The sequence below is a fragment of the Arvicanthis niloticus genome, chromosome X, assembly GCF_011762505.2.
Source record: "Arvicanthis niloticus isolate mArvNil1 chromosome X, mArvNil1.pat.X, whole genome shotgun sequence".
NCBI lineage: Eukaryota > Metazoa > Chordata > Mammalia > Rodentia > Muridae > Arvicanthis > Arvicanthis niloticus.
In genome coordinates, this window is record NC_047679.1 from 54,105,740 (window position 1) to 54,129,510 (window position 23,771).

Consider the following 23,771-nt stretch of genomic DNA (forward strand, 5'->3'; position numbering starts at 1 on the left):
GAACGATAGGAATGATAATAGCAGGACCCATTTCTGTATTGGCTAATGTATACACCAAGCCCTGTCCTGAGCAAGTGATACTCATATAATCCTCAAGATAAGACTGAAGCCGGCATTCTCATTGTCTCCATTTTATAGGTGGGTAAACCATAGCATGAGGAGTCACAAGTGTCAAGGCTTAGATCTAAACTCCTATTGTCCTGCTCTGAAGTCGATGTTTCCACCCACTTTACTGCCTTCCAACATTCATTTTCAAGCAGTGTGGGAGAAATTAATTTCAATGGGTAATAGCCATTGCAGGAAGGGAAGAGTGTGGCAGAGCTGGAGCTTCGAGCAGTGTTTTTCCTGCTTTGCCATATAGCGTCTGGCTGCTGATCCAGAACCCCTGGAAACAGAGGCACAAAGAGGAATTGGAGAAGTCCAGATATGCATGCTGAAAACTAATTCTACTGGGCTGAAGGAGACAGAGTGGCCACTGGAGCAGAAGCCAATGTAACACCTAATTCTCATTTCAGAAGCAAGTACTATTCTGCTTTGCAGAGTTTCTAGGTAAGGTGAACCAAGCCATTCTTTTCTCTTTAGTCAGAGATCTCTGGACAGCTAAAGCTACCCACAGCCACTGCTGCCTCATCAAAATGACTGCAACATGTACAGAAAGGACACATGTTAGATAGTCTAATATGCAACCTTATGTGTGTAGGAAGTTGGGGTGGGGCCAGAAAACTGGATGAAAGGTTTGGTCAAGCCTGACAAAAGCTCAGCAGGTAACCAGTCCTAATGAGAGGAGATTAGAACAAAGATTCTGCCATCAGCTCCATCTAAGCGGCTTAGAGCTTCTGCTTGGGCACCTTGCCACAGTGAAACTCTGGACCATGGCCTTTTTCTCCTGTCTAGATCTGCAGGAAGGCCTCCGAACACTCTCCGTATTACAGTTTATTCCAGTTTACGTAATTTTAGGTGAGTAAACCTCAAGGACCAGGGAACAGATCCAGAAAGAAGCCAGGCAACCCCACATAAGGTTCCAGCAGCTGCTTTCGTCCCTCCACCCCTGGAGGGGTGGACTGAATGCCTAGGGCCAGGAGTGGGGTTCTAGTTGCTATGCTGTAAATGTTATTATCCATCTCAGGAGTTCTCCTCTACAAATGATCAGAAATGAATCATGTTTAAGAATGGGCCAGAGTGGTGGTTCCTTGATAGACTGGTGATACTAAAAAGATCTAAGGTGATTTCCCTACTATAAAAATGTTATACAATTTTTTCAGTAAAGTCTGAGGGTTGTATGAGTGACATTTGAATTTTCAGGAGAAGCTAGCTGTTGTTCAGCAGACTCAGTGATCAGTGTTGGCTTAATGGGCTTCCAAATGAAGCCCGAAGCCAAGGCTTTCCTGGGAAGTCAACTAGAGAGAGACAAGCTTAGAAACTAGGTGGGGAGAAATGATGCCACGTTGAATGACAAGATGTGTGGGACCTAAGTGGTACCAAGTCACAGCTAGGGCAGAGGTTCTCAACCAGAGGCTTGTTGACTAAGAATTAATGGCCAGCTTGGGGACTTTCAGTTTGGGTGGGAAGAAATGTGTCTTTCTTGTCATTCTTCTCTAGTTGTGGTGTGGCTGTTCCTTTGATTCTGAATGTAGGTGACAAGTTTTGGATGTAGATGGCAGTACCTGAGCTTTTGTCAGTAGCAGACATGGCAGAGATTTGCATCTCATCTGAGGAGATGTTCATTAAAGGTATCTCAAAAACATGCCTAAACTGAAGATGACTTCAAAATTCCAGTAGTTATTAGAACCACCGTTAAAGATGACTTCTTAAGGAATAGAGTGAGAAACATGTATGCTACCATATCATGTGAGGCATGGGAGGGATGAGATAGTTGTGTTTTAATATAGTGACCTACCTTTGTATGTTGAGTACTGGATTGATGCACTTAAAAGTGTTATTCAAAGAGGGGGTTTGTACACTTCATCAGACTGCCAGAGGGGATCCACAGCCCCCAGAAGATGCAAACTTCCTATGCTTCATTAAAAACAAATCATGCCAGGCTCATCGTCTATCTAACTTTAGCTGTGTCAAGAAAAAGAAATTAAACCTGGAAAGATTTTTCTCAGCAGGTTAAAGCTCTTCCTGACCAAGCCTGACTTCAATAAGGCAATAAGTGACTCCTTCAGGTTGTCTTCCGAACTCTACACATAGCACATGACACATGTGCCCATTCACACAGCACACATTACATACATACACAAATAATAATGATAGTGGACAAATATCTTTTAAAAGACAAGGAAGTGAAAACCAGGCAGGCCTAGTAGTTCACATCTGTAATTCCATCATTCAAGAGGCCTAGGTAGGAATGTGAGTTCAAAGCCAGCCTGGGGTACACAGTGACTATTGAGGTCCAGGCCAACCTGATCTATAAAGTGAGACCCTTTCTCAGCAATAAAGGAAGGAAGGAAGGAAGGAAGGAAGGAAGGAAGGAAGGAAGGAAGGAAGGAAGGAAGGAAGGAAGGAAGATAGACAGGCAGACACTAGCTGTGACTCAGTATAAAGTACTAGCTTCAACCCCAGCACCACTAAACGAAGAGGAGAGGTGTGTAAGTGGGTACTTTCTGGCACATCTCCTTGGTGTGGCTTGAACACACATGTTCATGTTGTTCTGGCTACTCTGGCAGCTATTTTTAGTACAAGGGTTTTACTTTGCTCCCAGAAGATAAGGCTTTCCTTTTCTTTATTCATTTTTCCCTTTCAAAGGACACTGTCTTCTAGCAGGACTATGATATGAGGAGACACCTTATGTAAGAGATCAAGAAAGTCAGGGGCATCCTCCTCCTCCTTACTAAAGCAGCTACCCTGGAAGAGTTGGAGGAATGGAATGGGAATGCTAGGGACACATGATGGCACCATTGTGTCACCAGTGAAAACACATAAAAATAAAGGGTTTTTTTGTCTGCTTTGTTAAAGGTTTTTTTTATTATGATAAATATATAGAGAACAAAATTCCTTGTTTTCAGCATCAGTTCAGTTACACTGTGTTACACATTGTATTCTATAGTGTTCTAGCCATGTCCAAATTTTCCATCGTCCTAAACTGAAACTCGGTACCCATCAAACCCTAAATTCCTAAGTTCCCCGCTGCCTGCTCCCGGTTCTGGAAACCACCATTCTAATTTCTGTCTGTATGAGTTTTTTCTATTTTAGACCATTGTGTCATAGTCACTTTTATCACTAGCTTATTTATTTATTCATTTCATAAAGTCAGGCAAGTTTATTCATTTGGTATCATGTGTCAGAAGTTCCTTCCTCTTAAAATTAAATGTCACTGTTATGTTTACACCAAATGCTGTGTACTCGTTCACCCACTAATGAGCATGCGTCCCTCTTGGCCGTTAGGAATAATGCTATTTCAGGATGAGTGTTTAACAACCTCTTGGAAATCTTTAGGATATACAAAGAGAGAGGGATTCTATGGGCTGTGTGACAATCCTATTTTGTAATGTTTTGAAGACCCGCCAACCCAATTTGCACAGTGGCTGCACCATTTTACATTTCTCACAACAGTGCACAAGGGTTCAGATTTCTCTGCGTCATCACCAATACTGTTAGCTTCTGGGATTTTTTTCTTTACCATTTTAATGAATGTGAAATGAACCTTGATTTGCGTTTTCCTAATGGCTAATGATACTGAGCATATCTTCATGAGTTTCTTGGCCCTCTGTCTTGACTTGTTTTAGACTGATTATCATTCTATTTGTATAGCATTCTGTTTCTGTTCTTTAGTGATTATACTAAGAATTTCAAGACTCCTGGGTCTTACAGATTACCAAAGCAGTCATCCAATAGAGCATAATGGTCATAGAGGTGTCAAATATATTCAATTCTGTTCATCAAACACATCGAACTCAAATTCTGTGTTAGAAAGAATACTCATTATAAGATCTCGAGCTGCCTTTGCTGAGACAATGAGCTGGCTATAGGCTCTTTGCTGTCAACTAATGGAAACAAACTACTCAACCACTATACACATTTCATCTGCTAGGACTGGGGAAAGACACAAATCATTATACTGTATTGTGGACTGTAATAAGTGAAAGAGCTATGAGAAAGGAATATTACAGTGCCAGGTCAAGAAAATCTTGCAACAGGTAGGAAGCAGTATGGTGTGTGTGTTCGGGTTATGAGTCTGGAAGTACATCAGAGTGAGATTACAGTTCACTACATAACTTTAGCCAAGCCTGGGGATCCTATAAGGCTTAGTATCCCCTTAGCAGTGTCCACAGGAAATATTCTGCATGGAAAAATCTCCCTCCCCCCTCTTTCTCTCTTTCCTTATTCTTTCTGTCCTGCTCTGAGCTTCTTCAGTGATTCCCTCTGAATGATATTCAGAATCATAACCAACATCAACCTCTGCTGGATGTTATGCAGAGGAAATAGGGAAAGAAATAGAAAAGGAAATAGAGAAAAGGGGGAGCAAAGAGTCAGAAGGATACGTAGGATGGAGGGAGTAAGAAGAAAAAATGAAAAGATGAGTTAGGGAAGATGGTAGCTCTGACAGCCCTCTGAGAGGCTGCTTTCTTTCAGAGGTTTTCTCTCAATGTGTCTCTTCTGGGCTTGAGGTTGCCATCTCTCAGAGCTATGGAAATAGTTCTGGCCTCAAGTTTCTATCTCCACCTTCTTCAATCTATTCTGCTGCATTCTCCCAAAAGTCTTTTTCCCCAGTCTTGGGGATTAAATTCAAGGGCTCATGCTCACCCTGAACTAGATTCCCAGTCCCAACTAAAAAAACTGTTCATATCCCTTTGATGCTCAAAGTTAATGGTTTCCTATGGCTAGCTTGACGATGTACAAGTTTAGTAACCTGAGCATCGTTGACCGTTTCTGCTCTCTGGCTCTGACCCTGCAGTTCATCTCCCTGTATGAAGACTGTATTTCAAACAATCTACTCATAGGATGTGAGAGGCTGTCCCTTCACTTCTACTCTGCCTAGTTCTTTGACTGGATGCTCTTCCTAGACTGTCAATGAATACCTTCTCCTTAGGGAAATTCTTTGACCCATATCTTCTCTGTAATGTTTTCTAGACTGACATTTCTGAAGGCATAGGGCACTTTTCAAGAATATACTGGATAGCATCTATCTTAGAAAACCCACAGTGTTCTAGTTTGTTGTTGTTGTTGTTGTTGTTGTTACAGAAGTTGAATTAACTTTCAAACAAGGAGCCGGGAAACCTCCTTTTCCACTGTGGCTTTCTGGAGAGCAGTAAAGTTGAAAGACATGGCATCCAAATGAATACATTTAAAAGGCTGTGATGCATCTAGGCATAGCAGTTCAAGCCTGTAATCCCAGCATTTGGATAGTTGTTGAGCCATGAGTTTTAGTCTAGCCAGGGCTACATTGTGAATTCCAGTCAGGACTGTATAGCAAAACAAAAATATTATTATAAAAAGTGAATGATTTAGGTATGTAGTATTTAACCAGAACCTATGACCATTTATTCATTAAATTGTTACATTCAGGGACTTTACTGCAGACCCCAGTTTTACCCTTCTACCTAATAAGCTCCAGGAAAATGAAAGCCAATTCTTTTGTTTTTCACAGAAGCTAACTTGACATTAAATATATCTTCTTCCTAGACTTCATCTTCCTGGATAGAAGCCATTAATTCCATGTTTTCCCCTCCTTTAGTCATCCTTTCTGTGGAGGTGCTTGCCTTCTTCTGGTTTTTGTTACTACAGAAAAAATAGGGCATAGTCTTGGGTGTCAGATCAGTTCTGCCACTTGCTTGCCACAAGAACCTGTGCGTGAAAGACTGCTGTTTTGTATGTGACCTCAAGCAAATCAGGCAAGTTCCATCCACCATAGAAACAGTACATATTCCTGACTCTGATGAGTGTTCTATAGACCAACAAGATGAGAAAATACTAAATACATGTTAATTTTTTTCCTTTTTATTATAGAAACTGACATCATTCGGAGCTCCACTGTCCCATCTGCCTTTATTTTCTGTTGCTATAGCAAAATACCACAGTTTGAGCAACTCATGCATAATAGTATTGTGTCTATGGTACTAGAGACTGGGACACCCAATATCAGGATGCCAGCATCAGGAAAAGGCCATTTCGTGTTATTCTCTAGTGGAAATCAGAAGAGTGAGAGAATATGGAAGAAAGAGAGGAGCAGGAGAAAGCAAAACTCATCTTTATTGGGAGCCCACTCCAAAAATAACGCTAATCTAGCTTAAAGGTCTCATCTCTTAAAACCTTTGCATCAATCTAGTTTACAACACATGAACTTTCCAGCATAACTTCAGATCACAGTACCACCTCTTACAACATGTCAGCCCTGCCATTTGATCCATAGAGGCATGGCAAGTCCTTCAAACGTGGCCAACAGAGACTTTGATTTCATTGCAACATCAAGAAGAATGATAATGAGGTCTTGGAATACTGAGCATATTTGATGCATTCCTGCAGGCCCAGACAAGATAACCTATACTATACCCTTACATTCCTGCATCCAATTAACTGCATTTGGGCTGAAAATTCTCAATCTCCATGGCATCTTTTCCTTTTTTTTTTTTTTTCTTTTGTGTTTTATTTTGAGACAGGAGCTCACTTTAAAGCCCAGCTTTCCAAGTGCTGGGATGACAGACATGTATCATCATACTTGCTTTCCATGGCAGCTTTCAAATTGGTTGGAGAAGCCATAGCCTTGTTCAGCTTTCCATTGGTAGTCATATGACTCGTGGAACCCCTCCACTGGACTCCCCGCCTACAGTTTCTCCTGTTCCCACGGGCACCTGAAATGAATGGGATCCTTACCATTCCTCCGCTTGATACCTTTTCCTGACTTGTGCCCTTTCGAATCATATCTCATCTCTGCAGCTTTCTTCCCAGAACCAACTCATTCTATGACTCTTTCATGTACTTCAGCAAGTTAGGATGTTACTCAAAGACCTTAGACATGACTGTTTCTAGAAACTTCATTGAACTCTTCCTTGCTCTGTTCTACCCACTGGAGTTCATCTTGGGAGGTTATCTTCCACATAAGGCTGAGAGGTTCTGGAAGGAACTTTGCTTTCTGTGTATATTCGTATGAGTTAACACAGAGAAGTACTTAAAATAGCTCTTGTCACATAAAAAGTGTCAGACAATTGCTAGAGACCCAACAAATGTAATCTCTTTTTTTTTCAAGTCTTGGCATGAAGATTTGTATCTTCTTTGAGTCTTTGGTTCTTCATCTGTAAAGTGAGGATAATATGTTATTAACCTATCATTATAATAAGATAATAGGTTATTACCTCCCAAGACAGTGAGAAGATCAAATGAGATAATGCCCAGCGGAAGTCAAATAGCACTGTTTCATAATCACTGTTCAGCACTCAGCATCCCAGATCATTCTTATTCCCACTTCCTGTCCCCAACAATCTCCTCCTGGCATTTAGCACAGAGATTTCCTAAGAGGTAGGTTCAGTCCATGCTTGCTCAATTATTGTATTCATGTCTACTCTGACAAGTAGTATTTATCATTGAGTTAGTTCCAATAAATAATCTAAAGAAGCACAGACATTTCTTTTGGAAAATCTAACTACATTCTTAGATTTCTGAAAGCACTGAACCTACTGCCAACACTCAGACTTTGGCCATTGCCCTAAAGCATGTTTCCTCCTAGAAGAGTTTTCAGCTAATACTGGGAACAGCTGGTCGCTATAGCCTGACATCCACAAGAAGCCCATAGAAGAATTTTCCTTGTTGAGAATAAGGTCACCAGTGTTTTCTCATCCTGTTAACTTTCACCTGCCACTTGGAGAATTTGGAAATCCACTTGATACTGTACAGCTCTATGTAGCAACAGTTTATCATGAGCCACCGCCCATGCTTGGAAATATGCTAATTGCTGTCTAATGGGGAGAGAGCCAGACAGATGTGATACTAATTACACAAGGGAACGTGATAAAACAGTAACAAACAGGGGAACAAGTATTAGATTGCAAGTGTGTAGAGAAAGAAACTTTTAATTCTTCCTGGGGAATTACCAAAGGTAGCACCAAGGAAGTATCTTTTAAGCCTTGAAGGATGAAGAAATTTGGTAGGCAGAAAGTTGGGGGAAAGGTAATCAAAATCAAAGAGCAGAATGGCTGAAAGCATCTAAATGTGCTGAGGTGATCAAGCACCCGATTCCTCAACTTCAGGATTCTTATTCTTTCCACAGCTGTGTATACCATCTTTGATATTTAACATAATGCTTTTCTTAAATGAACAATTTCTGTAGTTTAAATAGTTTGTTTGAACTGAAATCTTTATAACATGACCACAGAGTCATTTTTAGTCTTTATATGTTCAAAAAAATCATTTCATCCATACACCATCACCTCAAATCATCCGGTGTCCCTGCAAGTGGTGGGGGTACACTTTGAGAAACATTGACAAACAACATAGGAAGTTATGAGGATGAATATTATGAGGTGATTCTCAGGATTTCCTCTGGGTAATCATCCTATCTGCAAGCCTTTTAGTATCTTGTCACACTAGCTAGACTTTTTAGCGTGTTAATACAAGTACTGAAGATGCTTTTCCCAGTCTTGGAAATTGTGTTCTGTCTTTCTTCATCAACTGTGTATTCTGTACATACTCCTTTTCTTTAGATTGACAGTGTTCCTGTCTATTCTTAGTTTGTGGACAAGTAAATGTTTCTCTCCCCCTCTCTGTGTTGTACAGCATGTGTATACATATGTGCAGGTGCAAGTGTATGTGGGTTGCACATGTGTCTGAGTGCATATAGAGGCCCAAGGTTGATGTCAGTCGTCTTTCTTGGTAGATCATAGGATTTCTCTCTGAATCCAGTGATGTCTAGTCTAGCTTGCCAGTGTACTCCAGATTTCCTGTCTCTGCTTCCCCAGTGCTGGGATTATAGGCAGTTGACACACCTGTCTGGCTTTTATTTGGATTCTGGGGTTCCAAACTTCAATTCACATGCCTGTGCAGCAAGTGCTTTATTCAGTACTAGGAGAAATGTATTGCCTATTCATGCACTTGTGTATTTTTGTTTATTTCTTAGGCACTCAGACTGAAGAATGATGATTTCTAGGTCAAGGCCAGTCTAGACTGACTACACAATGAGGTCCTATCTAGGGGGTGGGCGACAGATAGACAAACAGAGACAGAGAGAAAGGGAGGGAGGGAGGAATGAAGGAAAGAATAAATGAAGGGTCAAAATAAGAAGCAACTGAAAATAAACATTTAAAATTGGACACCATTAAATGCTTATAAATCCAACAAAAAGTTTATGTTGATAAGCACCTACCTAAAGAGAAAAATAAAGAACCCAAATAAGAAGGAACCTAAGTTTATACTTCAAAGGAACTGGAAGCAGAAGCAGCCAGGTCCGCTGATGACAGCACAAAGGAGTAACAGGGATGGGCCATAGATTAATGAAAATATCAACAGAAGCCAAAGGTCAGCTCTTGGAGATAAAAATGAAATTAACAAATAGCCGATGAACCAATAAAAAGAGAGTATTAAATGGAATAAGGAAGTTGAAGAGGAGACTTTAAAACTACCACCAGAGAAAGAGAGAGGATCTCAAGAGACCACTATGAAAAGACTCATACAAACAACAAATTGTATAACCTTAAATGAAGCGGATAAATCTCTAGACCTCTATCTATAACCTAGCAAGTATGAATCATAGAAGAACAGAAATACAAACATAACAACCAAAAAAATGTGTGTATACTAATAAAGAGTGTAGATCGACTCAGTAATCAAAAATCTCTCAATAAATCCAAGCCCAGAACCACAGGGCAATGGCAACGTCACTGAATTCTAAGAAACATTCAAAGAAGAGTTAATCTCAGCATGCCTTGTTTCTTTTTGGTTTTTGTTTCTTTTTGGTTTTTGGTTTGTGTATTCCTGGCTGTCCTGGAATTCACTCTAAAGACCTGACTGGCCTCAAACTTGCAGAGATCCACTACCTCTGCATCCCAGGTGTACACCACAAACACCTGGTTTAACATTTCTTTTTTAATTTTTATTGGTTATTTTATTTATTTACACTTCAAATGTTATCCCCTTTCCCAGTTTTCCCTCCACAAACCCCATGTCCCATCCCCTTCTCTGTGCCTCTATGAGGATGCTCCCTCACCCACCCACCCACTCCTGCCTCACTGCCCTAGCATTCCCCTACACTGGGGCATTGAGGCTCCACAGGACCAAGGGACTCTCCTCCCATTAATGCCAGACAAGGCCATTCTCTGCTACATATGCATCTGGAGCCATGGGGCTCTCCATGTGTACACTGTAGTTGATGGTTTAGTCCCTGGGAGCTCTGGGGGGTCTGGTTGGTTGATATTGTTGTTCTTTCTATGGGTTGCAAACCCCTTCAGCTCCTTCAATCCTTCCCCTAACTCTTCCATTGGGGTCTCTGTGCTCAGCCCAATGGTTGGCTATGAGCATCTACCTCTGTATTTGTCAGGCTCTGGAAGAGCCTCTCAGGGAACAGTCCTATCAGGTTCTTGTCTGAAAGTGTTTCTTGGCATCTGTAATAGTGTCTGGGTTTGGTGTCTGCCAATGGAATGGATCCCCAGGTGAGGGAGTCTCTGGATGGCCTTTCCTTCAGTTTCTGCTCCACACTTTGTCTCTATATTTCCTTTAGACTGGAGGAATTCTGGGTTAATATATTTGAGATGGGTGGATGGCTCCATCCTTCAACCTGGGGCCATGCCTAACCTCTGGATATGGTCTCTACAGGTTCTCACTCCACTTTTGGTGGGTATTTCAGCTAACATTTCTTAAACTCTTCCCAAAAAGCTAAAGAGGAGAAGCTGCCCAGCTCATTTTCCAAGGTCAAGATCACTTCGATAGCAGACTCAGGCAAGACTACTACAAGAAAAGTAGAAGGGATATCCCTGATAAGCATGGATCAACCAAAGTCAAGAGCACAGCAAAAATATTCACCATGACCAAGTAAAATGTATCCCTTGGATGTGACTATGTGCAACTTCAACATGTTAGAATCAGTAAATGCTAGTCACATTAACACAAAGAAGAATAAAAATCACGTTTGTCTCAATAATTACAGAAACCAGACTTTGACAAAATTCAATATTCATTCATGGTAAATTTTCTCACCAAATTGGATGTAGAAGGAATGTATCTGGGCATCGTGAAGGTCACATATAAAAGCCCACAGCTACAGTCACAGTCGGTGAGCAATGAGATGATTCCTTTCCAACTTTTATCATTTCTAGAATTCTTAGCTAGGGCAACTTGGAAAGAAAAAGAAATTTTAAAAACTAAACTGAACAAAAGAGTGGAATTATCTGTTAATAAACGATATGATCTTATCTAGAGAACACTATAGTTTCCAACAAAACACAACAAAACACGGATGGAAATAAGAGATAATGTGAAACCTCCAGGAGGTGGGAATACCATTACAGTTGCCCAGTTGTCCGTAAAGCCAGAGAGATTGCTAACCCAGAACCCAGATGTGGCCCCATACGTAACTGACTGTGTTGGCGACTTAGCACTCCTGATTCCTCTGTGACTTACCTGCACCTGGACTCTATGCAGGATCTCTCTGTGTTGCAGGATAGCTGCTGCTGTCTCATGCCATTGTTGCATGGTAGCAATTGCTGTGTGCACATGACTTTCTTCATGTGAAAGCTATGGATCTTGATCTGGCTGAGGTGAGGAACTGCCAATGGTCATGCCCACCATAGGCTACCAAAATTTTCATATAAAAGGAAATGTTATTGATACCACCACAGTTCAACAAAGTGGAAAGACTGGAAAAGTTTGCCTCTCTCTGTTCTGCACAGATTTTGTTTGTGTTATGTATTTGAATGGGCTGATAAGTTACATTTTTAAACGTAGGAGGGGTGCTCCACCTCTTAGCAGGAGATGAACTATCCTTAGAAGATTTAGACTTTCAGCCTGGGGACAAAGCTCAGTGTAGGGGTTCTTGTATAGCATATGTGAGGTCCTAGCTTCAATCCCTAGTAAGGATGAGGGGAACAGGATTCAGAGTTTTAGAAAAGCTTTGTTTGTTTGTTTGTTTGTTTGTTTGTTGTTTTGAGGCAGGGTCTCTCTATATAGCCCTGGCTGTGTTGGAACTATGTAGACCAGGCTGACCTCGAACTCACTGAGATCCTCCTATATCTGCCTCCCAAGTGCTGGGATTAAAGATGTGTGCCACCATGCCTGGCTAGAACAGCATTTGTCTACTAAAAAATAAAGACAGAAAAAAATCATGAAGGTAAGAAATTTCACAGACTAGTGATATACAATTGTCTTTTTATTGTTGTTATTACATTTTAATTTAGTTGTGTGTATCTGTGTGTGTATAGATAAGCATGAGTGCACATGTGGGGAAAAAAACAACTTAGAATAGATCATAGATATAAGTGGAAAACAGAAAGTTACCAATTTTCAGTAGAAAACATGGAAGAGCTGGGCCTGATGGTGCAGGCCTATAATCCCATCCATTCTGGAGGCTGAAGATGAAACCAGGAAATTTCACATGCTAGGCAAGTATCCTATTACTGAGCTGTACTTACACACACACACACACACACACACACACACACACACACACACACACAAACACACACACACACACGGCATTAGTGCAATGCTAACATGATTTTTATTCAGAAATAAAAGAGACTTTATGTTGATCTGCATTCACTTATTTGTTTATATGAGACAAGGTCTTACTGTAAAAACCTGGCCAGCCTGTAACTAATTATGTAGACCAGGTTAGATTTTAAACTTGAGAGGTCCACTTGCCTCTGCTTCTGCCTCCCAAGTGCTGAGGTTAAAGGCATGTGCTACTGTGCAGGGCTTTTCTTTAATTTTCCTTCCGCGCACACACACACTGTTTTCTCACTCTCTTACTTTTCCCTATCTTGCTTTCCCTCTTGAGAGAGTCTCCTGTAGCCTAGGCTGACCTCAACTTCATGATGTGTCCAAAGATGTCCTGAAACTCCTAATCCTCCTGCTTCTACCTCCATTTGCTAAGATCACTGGTGTGCACCACGACACCAGCTCTACTACTTCTTTAAATCCCAAATTCGTGGTCAGAAGATAGTAGCAGCATCCAGGCATGGTCTGCTAGAGTCTACAAGACTGGAGACTGGACAAAACCAAAGAATAGCTATCAGCCCTGGTTATTTCTAGCTTAAACAGCAATGAAAAATAGGGACATTCACAAAGCAGCAGAGGACATTTAGAGTCCATATTGGAGGAATTGGCATGATCTGGGGAGCTTGCTACTCCCTGTGGGAAGGAACATCAAGAGTAGGCTACTGTGGGAGTCAGAAAGGCATAGAAAATCTGCACCTCATGGACATTTCAAAGAGCTGGAGAAAGGCTGTGTGTCCAGGGCCTCAGCAGCAATGGCTGAAGGAAACACACACACACACACACACACACACACACACACACACACAAACCCTTTTCTCTTCATACTGGGTGCTTAGTGCTGGACTGAGTTGCCCCAAAACACCATCCCAAATTCACCCCTGCTGGGTCTCCTTTTGTTTGTTTTACTCTTTTGGAGAAAGGGTTTTACTGTGTGGCTCTGGTTGTATTTGAACTCTCTCTGTAGACCAGGCTGACCACAAACTCAAAGACGACTGCCTGCCTCCACCTCCCAAGTGCTGGGATTAAAGTGAGCCATGGAGCCTAACCTGTGTTGATGTCTTGACAACATAAGGGCCTCTGGGGGCTGCACTCTGGACGTACCCAGAGCAAGTGCCCTAAGACTACATGCTGATTTAAAGTGGATCACATTACTGAGGATGTAGCTCAGTTGTAGAGCACTTGTCTGTCATGAACAAGTCCTGTATTCCATCCTAGGAGAAATAAATAAGCAAATAAATAAATCCCCACTGATCTAAGACATAACATGTTTGCATTTTGTAGTCTGCCATGTCTATTTGTTAAAAGAGTCACACTTTGCCCATTCTGAACATTTCAAAATCTTTTGAAGGGACAAAATAAAACCCCCGTGAAGCAGTTGCTAATATACATTTTATTCTCACCATCAGACAACCTGGACACTGCAGGCAGGCCTCCACCCTCAGAATGTATGGGGTTATCTGCTTAACAATGCAAGGAAAACCAACCTTTTATAAGGAACTTTCTGAACTGCCAGAGTGAGGACAATCAACCACCAGGTCAAAGTGCTTTTTCCTTTTGCAAAGCAGTCCTACTTTTTTTTTTATTAAATAATAAGATGTATTTAAAAAGTATGGGGGGTTGGGAAAAGTGGGAGGAAGGAGAGAAAGGGGAAAATTATGTAAATACAGTGTTCATATATGAAATTCTCAAAAAGGAATCCAGTTTTTTAAAATGTTCAACAAATTAACTAACATTTTGACCCCAGCTGAAGGCCTACTCTGAGAAATTCATGGTTCTGCAGCCTCCTAGAACAAGATCTCAGACTTCCCAGACAGCAGCCTGAGCCACAGCAGGAGATAGACAATGGCTGAGGGGAAAAGAGAAGAAGGTCCCCAGATCAGCTCTGTTTGCTCCCTTAGTGTAGAGGCAGAAGTGAGGTGAGGTTGGGAGAAGTGTATCAAGTCCTGAAAGTAACCAAAGGGCTTATATGGGTTGTGTTTTTTCAGGAACTCTTTCCATCCTGGGTATACCCTATTCCCTGCTGTTCACTAGCTTGTGGCCTTTGTCCCTGCTCTTCTTAGCCTGGATTGCCTATGATTGGAGCACTCACAGTCAAGGTAAGAGATGGGAGCCAAATCATGGCCCCATCTGTGCTAAGGGTGGGGAGACAGAAGAGGGAGGTGGATAAAGAGATGAGGAGAAGGTGGGAGCAAAGGTCTATGACTAGCTGCCCATGAAGCTTTAAGACTGAGATCCGTGAGCAGGTACCTCCAGCCTCAACTTGTCTCCCTCTCACCTTGCTGGTTTTCTGTTTGGGAGTTTGACTTGGGACATCTGAAATGGAAGAAGGAGGATGCCTCTGTGGTTTGAGGAGCATCAACCAACTTCTTTACCTTTGGGAGGGGTAGAGGGACTGGTGACAACCCACTTGCCCTTCTCCTTTTTTCTCTGTGCACAGATGGCAGGCGTTCAGCTTGGGTACGAAATTGGACCCTCTGGAAATATTTCCAAAGCTACTTCCCAGTCAAGGTAACTACCTTTCCTCTGGGTGCTCATCTTTCTTCTGGATGCCCTTGCTCCTCAGTGCTTGACTGCCCACTTCCTACTGAAATCCATGTTTCAAGGGCTCTAATGGCCAGCAGTGAAGGTGAAGGCCTAGCAGTGTAATTTAGAACAGAAACCCAAAATAGATGTGCAAATGGGGAGACAGATGAACAATACCTTTTCCACAGTGGCAAATCCAGTCCAGCATCTCTTACCACCATGATCCCTGGGAATCTCTGTGACAATAACATCATAATGAGCAAGGACATAAAGACTATCAGCTGGGCTCTGAGTTTTTACATCCTTTCTTCATTCTGCCTAATCAGTCTTCCTCAATCTTCCTCTAACAGCTGGTGAAGACCCATGACCTTTCTCCCAAACACAACTACATCATTCTCTGCCACCCCCATGGCATTCTCAGTTATGGTGCCTTCATCAACTTTGCTACTGAAGCCACTGGCTTTTCCAAGGTTTTCCCTTCTATCACTCCCTCTTTAGCAACCTTGGAAGGGATCTTCTGGATCCCATTTGTACGAGACTATGTGATGTCCATGGGTGAGTACAATAAATCATCTTGTTCTGAAATTCAACTCAAGATGCCCACCCCATTAATCCCTAGCAGTCACTCAGTAACAGAAGACTTGATTTACTTTTTAAAAGAGTTCATTCAGTATTAGGAGTATGTGCCCAAGTATCAGATTCTGTACAGGGTGTGAGAAGCAGTTCAGTTGGGCAGCAAGTGACGTTACAGGCATTCATGAGTTTCCAGGATCCTTTACAAAGGGTAATCATAAGACTAAGTGTAACAATGGAAAACAGAGAGTAAAAGCCACACATTAAACATGAATGCATGGGAAATCATGCCAGAGTCTTCTCTGGGATGCCAATTGGCTTCTTTCAGCTCTCTCTCTCTCTCTCTCTCTCTCTCTCTCTCTCTCTCTCTCTCTCTCTCTCTCTCTCTGTCTCTCTCTCTCTGTCTCTCTCTCTCTCTCTCTCTCTCTCTCTCTGTGTGTGTGTGTGTGTGTGTGTGTGTGTGAGAGAGAGAGAGAGAGAGAGAGAGAGAGCTCTCACTTCAAGGTACCTTAAAGACGTGGTAAAGTCTCTCATACAGGTTAGTACATACAATCTTGGTTTACGTCCTGCATCTCTGGGGAACCCCTTCATCCTTGTTTAATATGCCAAATGATAAAGGAGAGTCATCCATCAGAATTCAGAAAAGTTTCCTAGTGCCAGGCTCCAAACCAGGGCATTGTGACAGATTTTCTTCTCTCTGGATGAGTATTCATCTTTCTGGACATCAGAAAACAACTGAAGAAAAACTAAAAGGTAAGATTAATTTATCTTGAGAGAAATCTCAGAGGACGTTTTAGCTTCCCTCTTAAGTTGGTATGTAGCAAAGATTTCTTTTGATGGCTAGACCTTGGATGCAAATTCTACCACCCCAGTAGATAATAGAAGGTAATGTTAAGGCAAAAAAGGGATTCCAAAGAGATAAATGTCTGTGGCCTTGGTTGAATCACAGAATCTAATACACATTCCATTGTTCATCTACATTTCAGTTTGACTTAGTCTGCCTGCTCACCCAAAATCCTAGTCAATGGATCCTTTTGGCAGTTTGATCTTAGGGAGGAAGCACACTAGCAGTGGCTAGCATGATCAGTCCCAGAGGAGATACCTCTGAAGGGTTTCCGGAGTGCTCAACCTGGACAGAGAGAAAGATAGCTCTACAGTCTGGAGATAGAGATGGAAAGGATCAACTTAAAGTCTGTTAAAGGACTTAAAGGACAGGAGACTATGGATGGAAGCAGACAGAAAATCAGTATAGTCCTGACTGTAGAGCCCTGGAATCCTACCAAAGCAGGCAAGCAACTGCCACGAAGAATACCTTTTCAGGCTAGGGTTAACCCAAGACACAAACCAAAGGCAGAAAGTAGTAACTGCCTCCACCACAAAGAGCCTGAAGGAACTCTTCTACACTCAGGCCAACTTCATCTTATCCACCATGTGACACTTTGGTTTCACAGGTATTTGTCCAGTGAGTGAGTTGGCCCTGAAGCACAAGCTGACCAAGAAAGACTCTGGCAATGCTGTGATCATTGTGCCAGGTGGAGCTTCTGAATCCCTCTTGTGCCGCCCAGGAGTCTCCACGGTCTACCTCAAAAAACGCCAAGGTTTTGTGAAGCTAGCACTGAAGACAGGGTGGGTCCCTAGGTTCAGGGACTCTCTTGTCAGGGTGCCTTGGGTCCTTTGTAGCTCTCTAGCCACAATGATGCCCTCTCTGGGAAACCTACTAGATACCCCATCTTTACTCTGGTTGCTCCCTTTTATCCTTCACACTATGCCTTGGGGAGAGTATTTAGACTTCTAGACATTTTGGTGGGTACTTTTAGATATTGAAGCTAAGGAAAGAAGAGCAGAAGAAGGTCCATTAGTCTGGAACTCTGGGAAAGAGTGTTTTAAGAACCCCTCAAGGGTGATGAAGGCACTGGCTGGGTGTTCATGGAATAGGTGCTCAGAGGATGCCCCTAGAAAGCGTTTTCAGCAGCTGTCAAATACCTACTGTGTGTCAGGCTTAGCACAAGACAGAGAAATACAGAAATAAGTGATACCTGGTGCTTGTGGACTCACAATCTAAGATAGGTGACAAATCCATGTACATATCATAACAAAACATATGTAGAATCTGGCTACTCACCACTCAACTACCATCCTCATGGTCTAAATATCCAGCATCTCTCTACTGGATCATTACAATACTTGGAACTTTACTTCTGTCCCTGCTTCCCATGCCACACAGAGCAAAAAATCTTGAGGAATCTGGTCTTCGCCACCTCCCTAACTTCACTCCTCACTGAGCTCCCCAGCCTTCTCACTCACTGCTAGTAAACAGCATGCGTGTGGAAAGTTTTTTCATCCTTTGTATTCCTTGATACCTCTACATGGCCTACATCAGTGCTGGGACATTAAAAACCTCAATGCAAATTTGTTGGGTAAATGAAGGATGATAAAAGAGAAATATGCAACATGCTTGGGAGCACCAATGTATGGAAAGACTGGTTTCATCAGAGAGTGACATCTGAACTGTGCTAAAGTTAAAATATGAGTAGGAGTTGCCAATCAGACCAAAATGGGAAAAAGAGCAAGGTATTGTGGCACATGCCTGTAATCCACACCCCACCCACCCACCCCACCCCACCCCCGACACACACACACACACACACACACACACACACACACACACACACACACACACACACACACACACACACACATACTAGAGCCTAAAAAAGGAAGACTACAAGTTCAAACCCAGCCTGGACAAGTTGGTAAGATCTTGTCTCCAGCTAAAAATGTTTAAAGGTCTGGGTATCGTCTTAGTGATAAAGAGCTTATCTGGCATGTCCAAGGCTCTGGGTTGAATCTCCAGCACTTCAAAAGAAAACAATACAGGAAACAAACAAATGCAAGTGAAAACTCAGGCATTCAATGAGGGATATTATATATGCAGCACCAGACCAGACCAGACTCTAGGGATTCAAAGAGAACTGTCAGGATTCTCACTCTTGATTGGCCAGACAGGTAAGATGACTATAAGGCAGAGCATGGAGGTGGGAAATCAGGACAGGGGGGAAGAATTAGCTGAGGGATAACAAACCTACAGTGGGGAATCTGGGTGATCAAAGATTTCTTTAAGATGTGGTTAGAACAGAATACTGAAAGGCAAAATGGAATTTGCCACATAAAGAATGAAGAGTCAGAGGGAATCGAACATACAGGCAGAGACGAGAGAGGACTTGGCATACTTAGTATGGTTAAATAGTGGGGAAGCTGGCCACACAAGGAGGGCTAGGACACTGAGCTCATGCTAAGCAGTGAGGGCTGCAGTGAGGAGCTCTGGGAACACTTTAGAAAAAGGTGTGGCAAGTATGAATGCCCAGTTTGGGTAGATTACATTGGATGCTGAATGAAGATGCTAGTCTCCCAGGCTAGCTTCCTTCTTTCTATCATGGGTAGCAGCCACATTGAAGTTCCATTGGAGAAATGAAATGTGAGGCTGGGAATGTCTGGGTGCTTGAAGTCTTGTTGTATTGTTGGGAGGCTGGGGACATTTCCCACCACAGAGAGAATGCTCCTGGGGGAGATTTTGCCTTATCGAAGAGCTTATATTCTTGTTCTTGTCTTTGCAGAGCACATCTTGTTCCTTCTTACTCCTTTGGTGAGAATGAGGTTTACAACCAAGAGACCTTTCCTGAAGGCACATGGTTAAGGTTCTTCCAAAAAAACTTCCAGAAAATTGGCAAAAGAATCCTAGGCATAAATTTCTGTACTTTTCATGGCAGGGGCCTCACGAGGGGATCCTGGGGCATTTTGCCTTTCAACCATCCCATTACCACTGTTGGTGAGCTTTCTACTTCTTTTCTAGGCCACTCAAGTTCTTGGTCTCCTATCCCAAGTCATCAATCCCCAGGCAATCTGGCTCCCAACCAGGGTGTACTAAGGGAATTGTGACAGGTGTGGCTGAAAGCAGGATGGGAAGGCCAACCACACAGATAACACTTGGAGCCATTCATGGGTGGGACATTGCTCACCAGATGTCATAGGGGCATCATTATTTAAATACATTCATTCAGCTCTTCCCTGTGCTTGCTTTTGCTTTTAATCTCTGGGGCATTTGTAAGACTTAAGCAAGCATAGAATGAGAGCCAGGACACAGCTGGAGTGAAAAGAAAAGAACGACAGAGGGGAATGACTCTGAATACTGTTAAAATGCACCCTTCTACTTAGGTGTGGGTAGAGTTGTTGGGATAGACACTCTGACACTTGTCTCTGCTACTTCTCCGTAGTTGGAGAACCCTTGCCAGTCCCCAAGATCCTTGATCCCGACAAGGAGACCGTGGCAAAGTACTTTGAACTTTACATCAGTGCCCTACGCAAGCTGTTTGACCAACACAAAGCTGAATATGGCTTCTCCAAGACCCAAGAGTTGACAATTATATGAATTGAAATCTCTGTAACAAGTTCAAATACACAAGGGATCCAGCTGAAGCCACATGGAAGGAAGAATTTGGGGAGAGGCAGATTTTAAAGATGTAAAGAGATGCCAACCAAGCTGGAAATACTGAATTGGCAATCCAGCAACTGAATCCCCACCCAAATAACCAAGACAGATTTGAGTAAAGGTGAGGCCTTTACTAGTGAGGGATAGCTCTGTCACATGTTGTTTTATGACAATAAACCAAGTCATTCTCATCAAATTCCCAAATGAAAATAATGATAAGACAAAGTATTCTGTGCCCCTTCCCCACAAACCTTAGTGACATCGTTAGTATATAGATTTAAGCTTAGCAGCTTTACTTAGATCAGGGCTGGTTTGAATACTCTAAGCCAAGCCCTTCCTTTATGATTTAAGGACTAGGTAAATTGGGGGTCCTGAATTGTGGCTTCCTAATTCAAACAGGCAAAAGTCCATCAGTTATGCTAGCATTTCAGATGACAGTGCTGTCACATTATTTCACCCACAAAAATAAAACTGTGGAATAAACCTCTGTGCAGCTCCTTCCTAGTTATCTCGTGGTTCTACTAATGTGCACGCAACCTATTTCTTTCCTTCAACCTTCCTTTATGCCTCTCCATATAAAGGGTGAGGGGATGGAGACACAGCTGCTTCACAGTGGAGCAGAAATCCAGCACCTGACCCAAAGATCCACAGAGCAGCTGCTGCTTCTGATCCCACAAATACCACCTTGGGCCAGAATGGAGGCAGTGAAGAGAATGTTCAACAGCAACATGTCAAATTGATATCAAATTCATACTATGTGCCACTCAACATGTCATTATATTCACAACCTTTGACCTAGTGTTAACACCAGCCCCGTGATAATGCACTCATTGTCACCCCTATTTACCAGTAGCTAGAGTCCTTAGAAGTTAACTTGTCCAAAGCCATAAAATTTTGTATACAATGAGCATTCAAACCCATGTCTCATTAATTCCACACCAAAGTTCTCTCCAACACACACACACACACACACTACAATGCAGTAATTAAAAGACAACTGTAAATTGGTGATATGCTTTGTAATATAAATACTGTGAGGCAGGAAACTCATGAGTTTAAGGCAAGTATGTGATTTAATGAATGGACTCTGATTCAAAGCAAAAGCATTAAAAATATAGGCAAATATGTGAATGGACATTTTCCCTCCAAAAATACACAAATGAGAAAGTGTTCAACATCATTAATCATTGAGAAATGCAAACCAATATCACCATGAACGCATTTCATATCTAGAATGATTAAAAAACAACATATTAACTAATTTTAGAGATGTAGGGATATCAGAATTCTTGAGTATTGCTTATAGAAATAGAAAATGGTGAAACTACTTTAGGGAAAATATTGACAATCTTCAAAAAGTTAAGCATAAAGTTACCATATATGCTGGGTGGTTTTACTTCAACTTGACACAAACTAGAGTCATTTTTGAGGAGATAACTTCAATTGAGAAAATATCCCCACCAAACTGACCTGGACAAGTCTGCTCTGCACTTTTCTTGATTGATGGTTGAAGTGGGAGGATCCAGCTAACTCTGAGTATTGCCATCCCTGGGCTGGTGATCCTGGGTGCTATAAGAAAGCAGGATGAGCAAGCCATGCTGAAATCACAGTTTAAAATGGTGAAGTTTTAAAGTCTTTAAAGTCTTTATGTAGCTCTTTTTATTCTCCATTAAAAAAATATTTGGCTTTATTGAGAAGGACTTCATTATGTAATCTAGGATAGTTCTGAACCCATGAGTTTCCTGACTCAGCCTCCCATAAAATGGTCAATCTTGTGTTATATGAATTCTGTGTCAAAGGAAGGGGGCTGTTTAAGAAAAACTTTTACTGGGGAATGAGCTCAGTAGAAGAGTGCTTGACTAGTTTTATGAGATTATGGGTTCAGTCCCAGTTAGTGGCAAGGAAAGAGTGTTATAAGAAAAATAATCACTATATTAACCCTGCCAATCCATGAGCATGGGTTATCTTTCCATCTTCTGAGATCTTCTTCAATTTCTTTCTTCAGAGACTTAAAGTTCTTGTCATACAGCACATAGGAATGGACCCATGACTCCAGCTGAATATGTAGAGGAGGATAGTCTTGTCAGGCATAGGTGGGAGAGGAAGTCCTTGGTCCCATGAAGGACAAACACCAAGTTGGGGGGGGGGATTGTGATGGTGGGGAGGTGGGAGTGGGTAGGTGGGTGGGGGCACATCCTCATAGAAGCAGGAAGAGGGGGAATGGGATAGGGGGTTCCTGGGTGGGAGAGAAATGGGGAAAGGGGATTACATCTGAAATGTAAATAAAATATCCAATTAAAAAAAGAAAAATAATCACAGTGCAAGTGTTTATTGTTTAAAAAGGCTTTTCAATTCACCAGAATTCACAGAAGTAGAGTCCCTTGGGCCTCTGACTAGATTCCTCCCATGACTATATATTGTAGAAATGTAGTGCAGTATCAAAACAGGAAATTGGCATGGTTCAATCCACACTAACTATAGGCCTCATTCTGCTCTCACTATATCCTTGTGCATCTCTTATGTCTGAGATCTAAGTTACCATGTAGCAAAGTAGTCTTCCTTTAACTGAGCAGTCACTGTCTCATGGCCTGCTTACACCACTGTTGTTTAACTATTCATTCATTCACTGAAAAGACACTGGATTATCCGCCCCCCTCCCCTGTGTGTGTGGTTCCCCCTTCCAGAGTTTTTCACCCCATCCCTCCTCCTCTTCTCCTCTGAGGGGTGCCCTGCCCCAAGCATCCCCTTTTCAACTTTTTAGACAATGAGTCTTTCTATGCAGCCCCAACTGGCCTGGAGCTCACTGTGTAACCCAAGTTGACTTTGAATTTGCAATCTTCCTTATCTCAGCCCTCTGCATCCCCCTACATGTTGAGATAACAGGTTTGTACCATGACATCCAATTTCTTTTCAATACTTTAACAGGTCCTTTTACAAAAGATCATTTTTTGAAGTCCACTTATGTTTTTTTTTCTATTGTGTGATTTTCCTTTTGTGAAGCTACTATTAATTGATACCAACTGGGTAATTTTAATTTTTGAGACAGGGTCTCACTTTATAGCTGCCAGCTGGCCTGGAACCCGTTATGTAGATCAGGCTGGCTCCAAAATCAAACAGATCCACCTTTTGGGATTACAGGCATAGGCTACCATGCCTAGCTTCGATGACTATTAAAACAGCTAATCTATGAGTTCTGGAGGCCAGAAGCCTGAAAATGGGTGTTATTGGGATAAAATCAACATACTGCTTTATTCTTTCTGGGTGCTCTAGAGGAGGATCAATTTATTCCCCCTACCTTTCCTGTTTCTAATGGCTGTCAACATTCCTTAGATCCTGGCTTTCTTCTAACAGACAGACATTCCTTCACCTGTTTCAGTCATCAGATCTCCTATAACTCTGATTTTTCCATCTTCATGTTCTATGAATCCGCGTGATAATACACACAGTGTATTATCTATGTGATCTCCACACAGAAGATCCATCTACAGATATTTAAGTGAATCATTTCTACAACACACACACACACACACACACACACACACACACACAC

The 23,771-nt window shown here is 42.0% G+C and overlaps 1 protein-coding gene across 1 annotated transcript; it reads left to right on the forward strand.

Annotated features, from left to right (window-relative positions):
• The first annotated feature begins 846 nt into the window (after positions 1-846).
• On the forward strand, positions 847-22,318 carry Dgat2l6 (diacylglycerol O-acyltransferase 2 like 6). Its single transcript, XM_034484785.2, has 7 exons — positions 847-957; positions 14,625-14,735; positions 15,077-15,147; positions 15,513-15,717; positions 17,187-17,361; positions 19,350-19,561; positions 20,007-22,318. Exons 1-7 carry the CDS (start codon positions 873-875, stop codon positions 20,159-20,161), a joined length of 1,014 nt encoding a protein of 337 aa, XP_034340676.1. The 5' UTR covers positions 847-872; the 3' UTR covers positions 20,162-22,318.
• Positions 22,319-23,771: the final 1,453 nt, after the last annotated feature.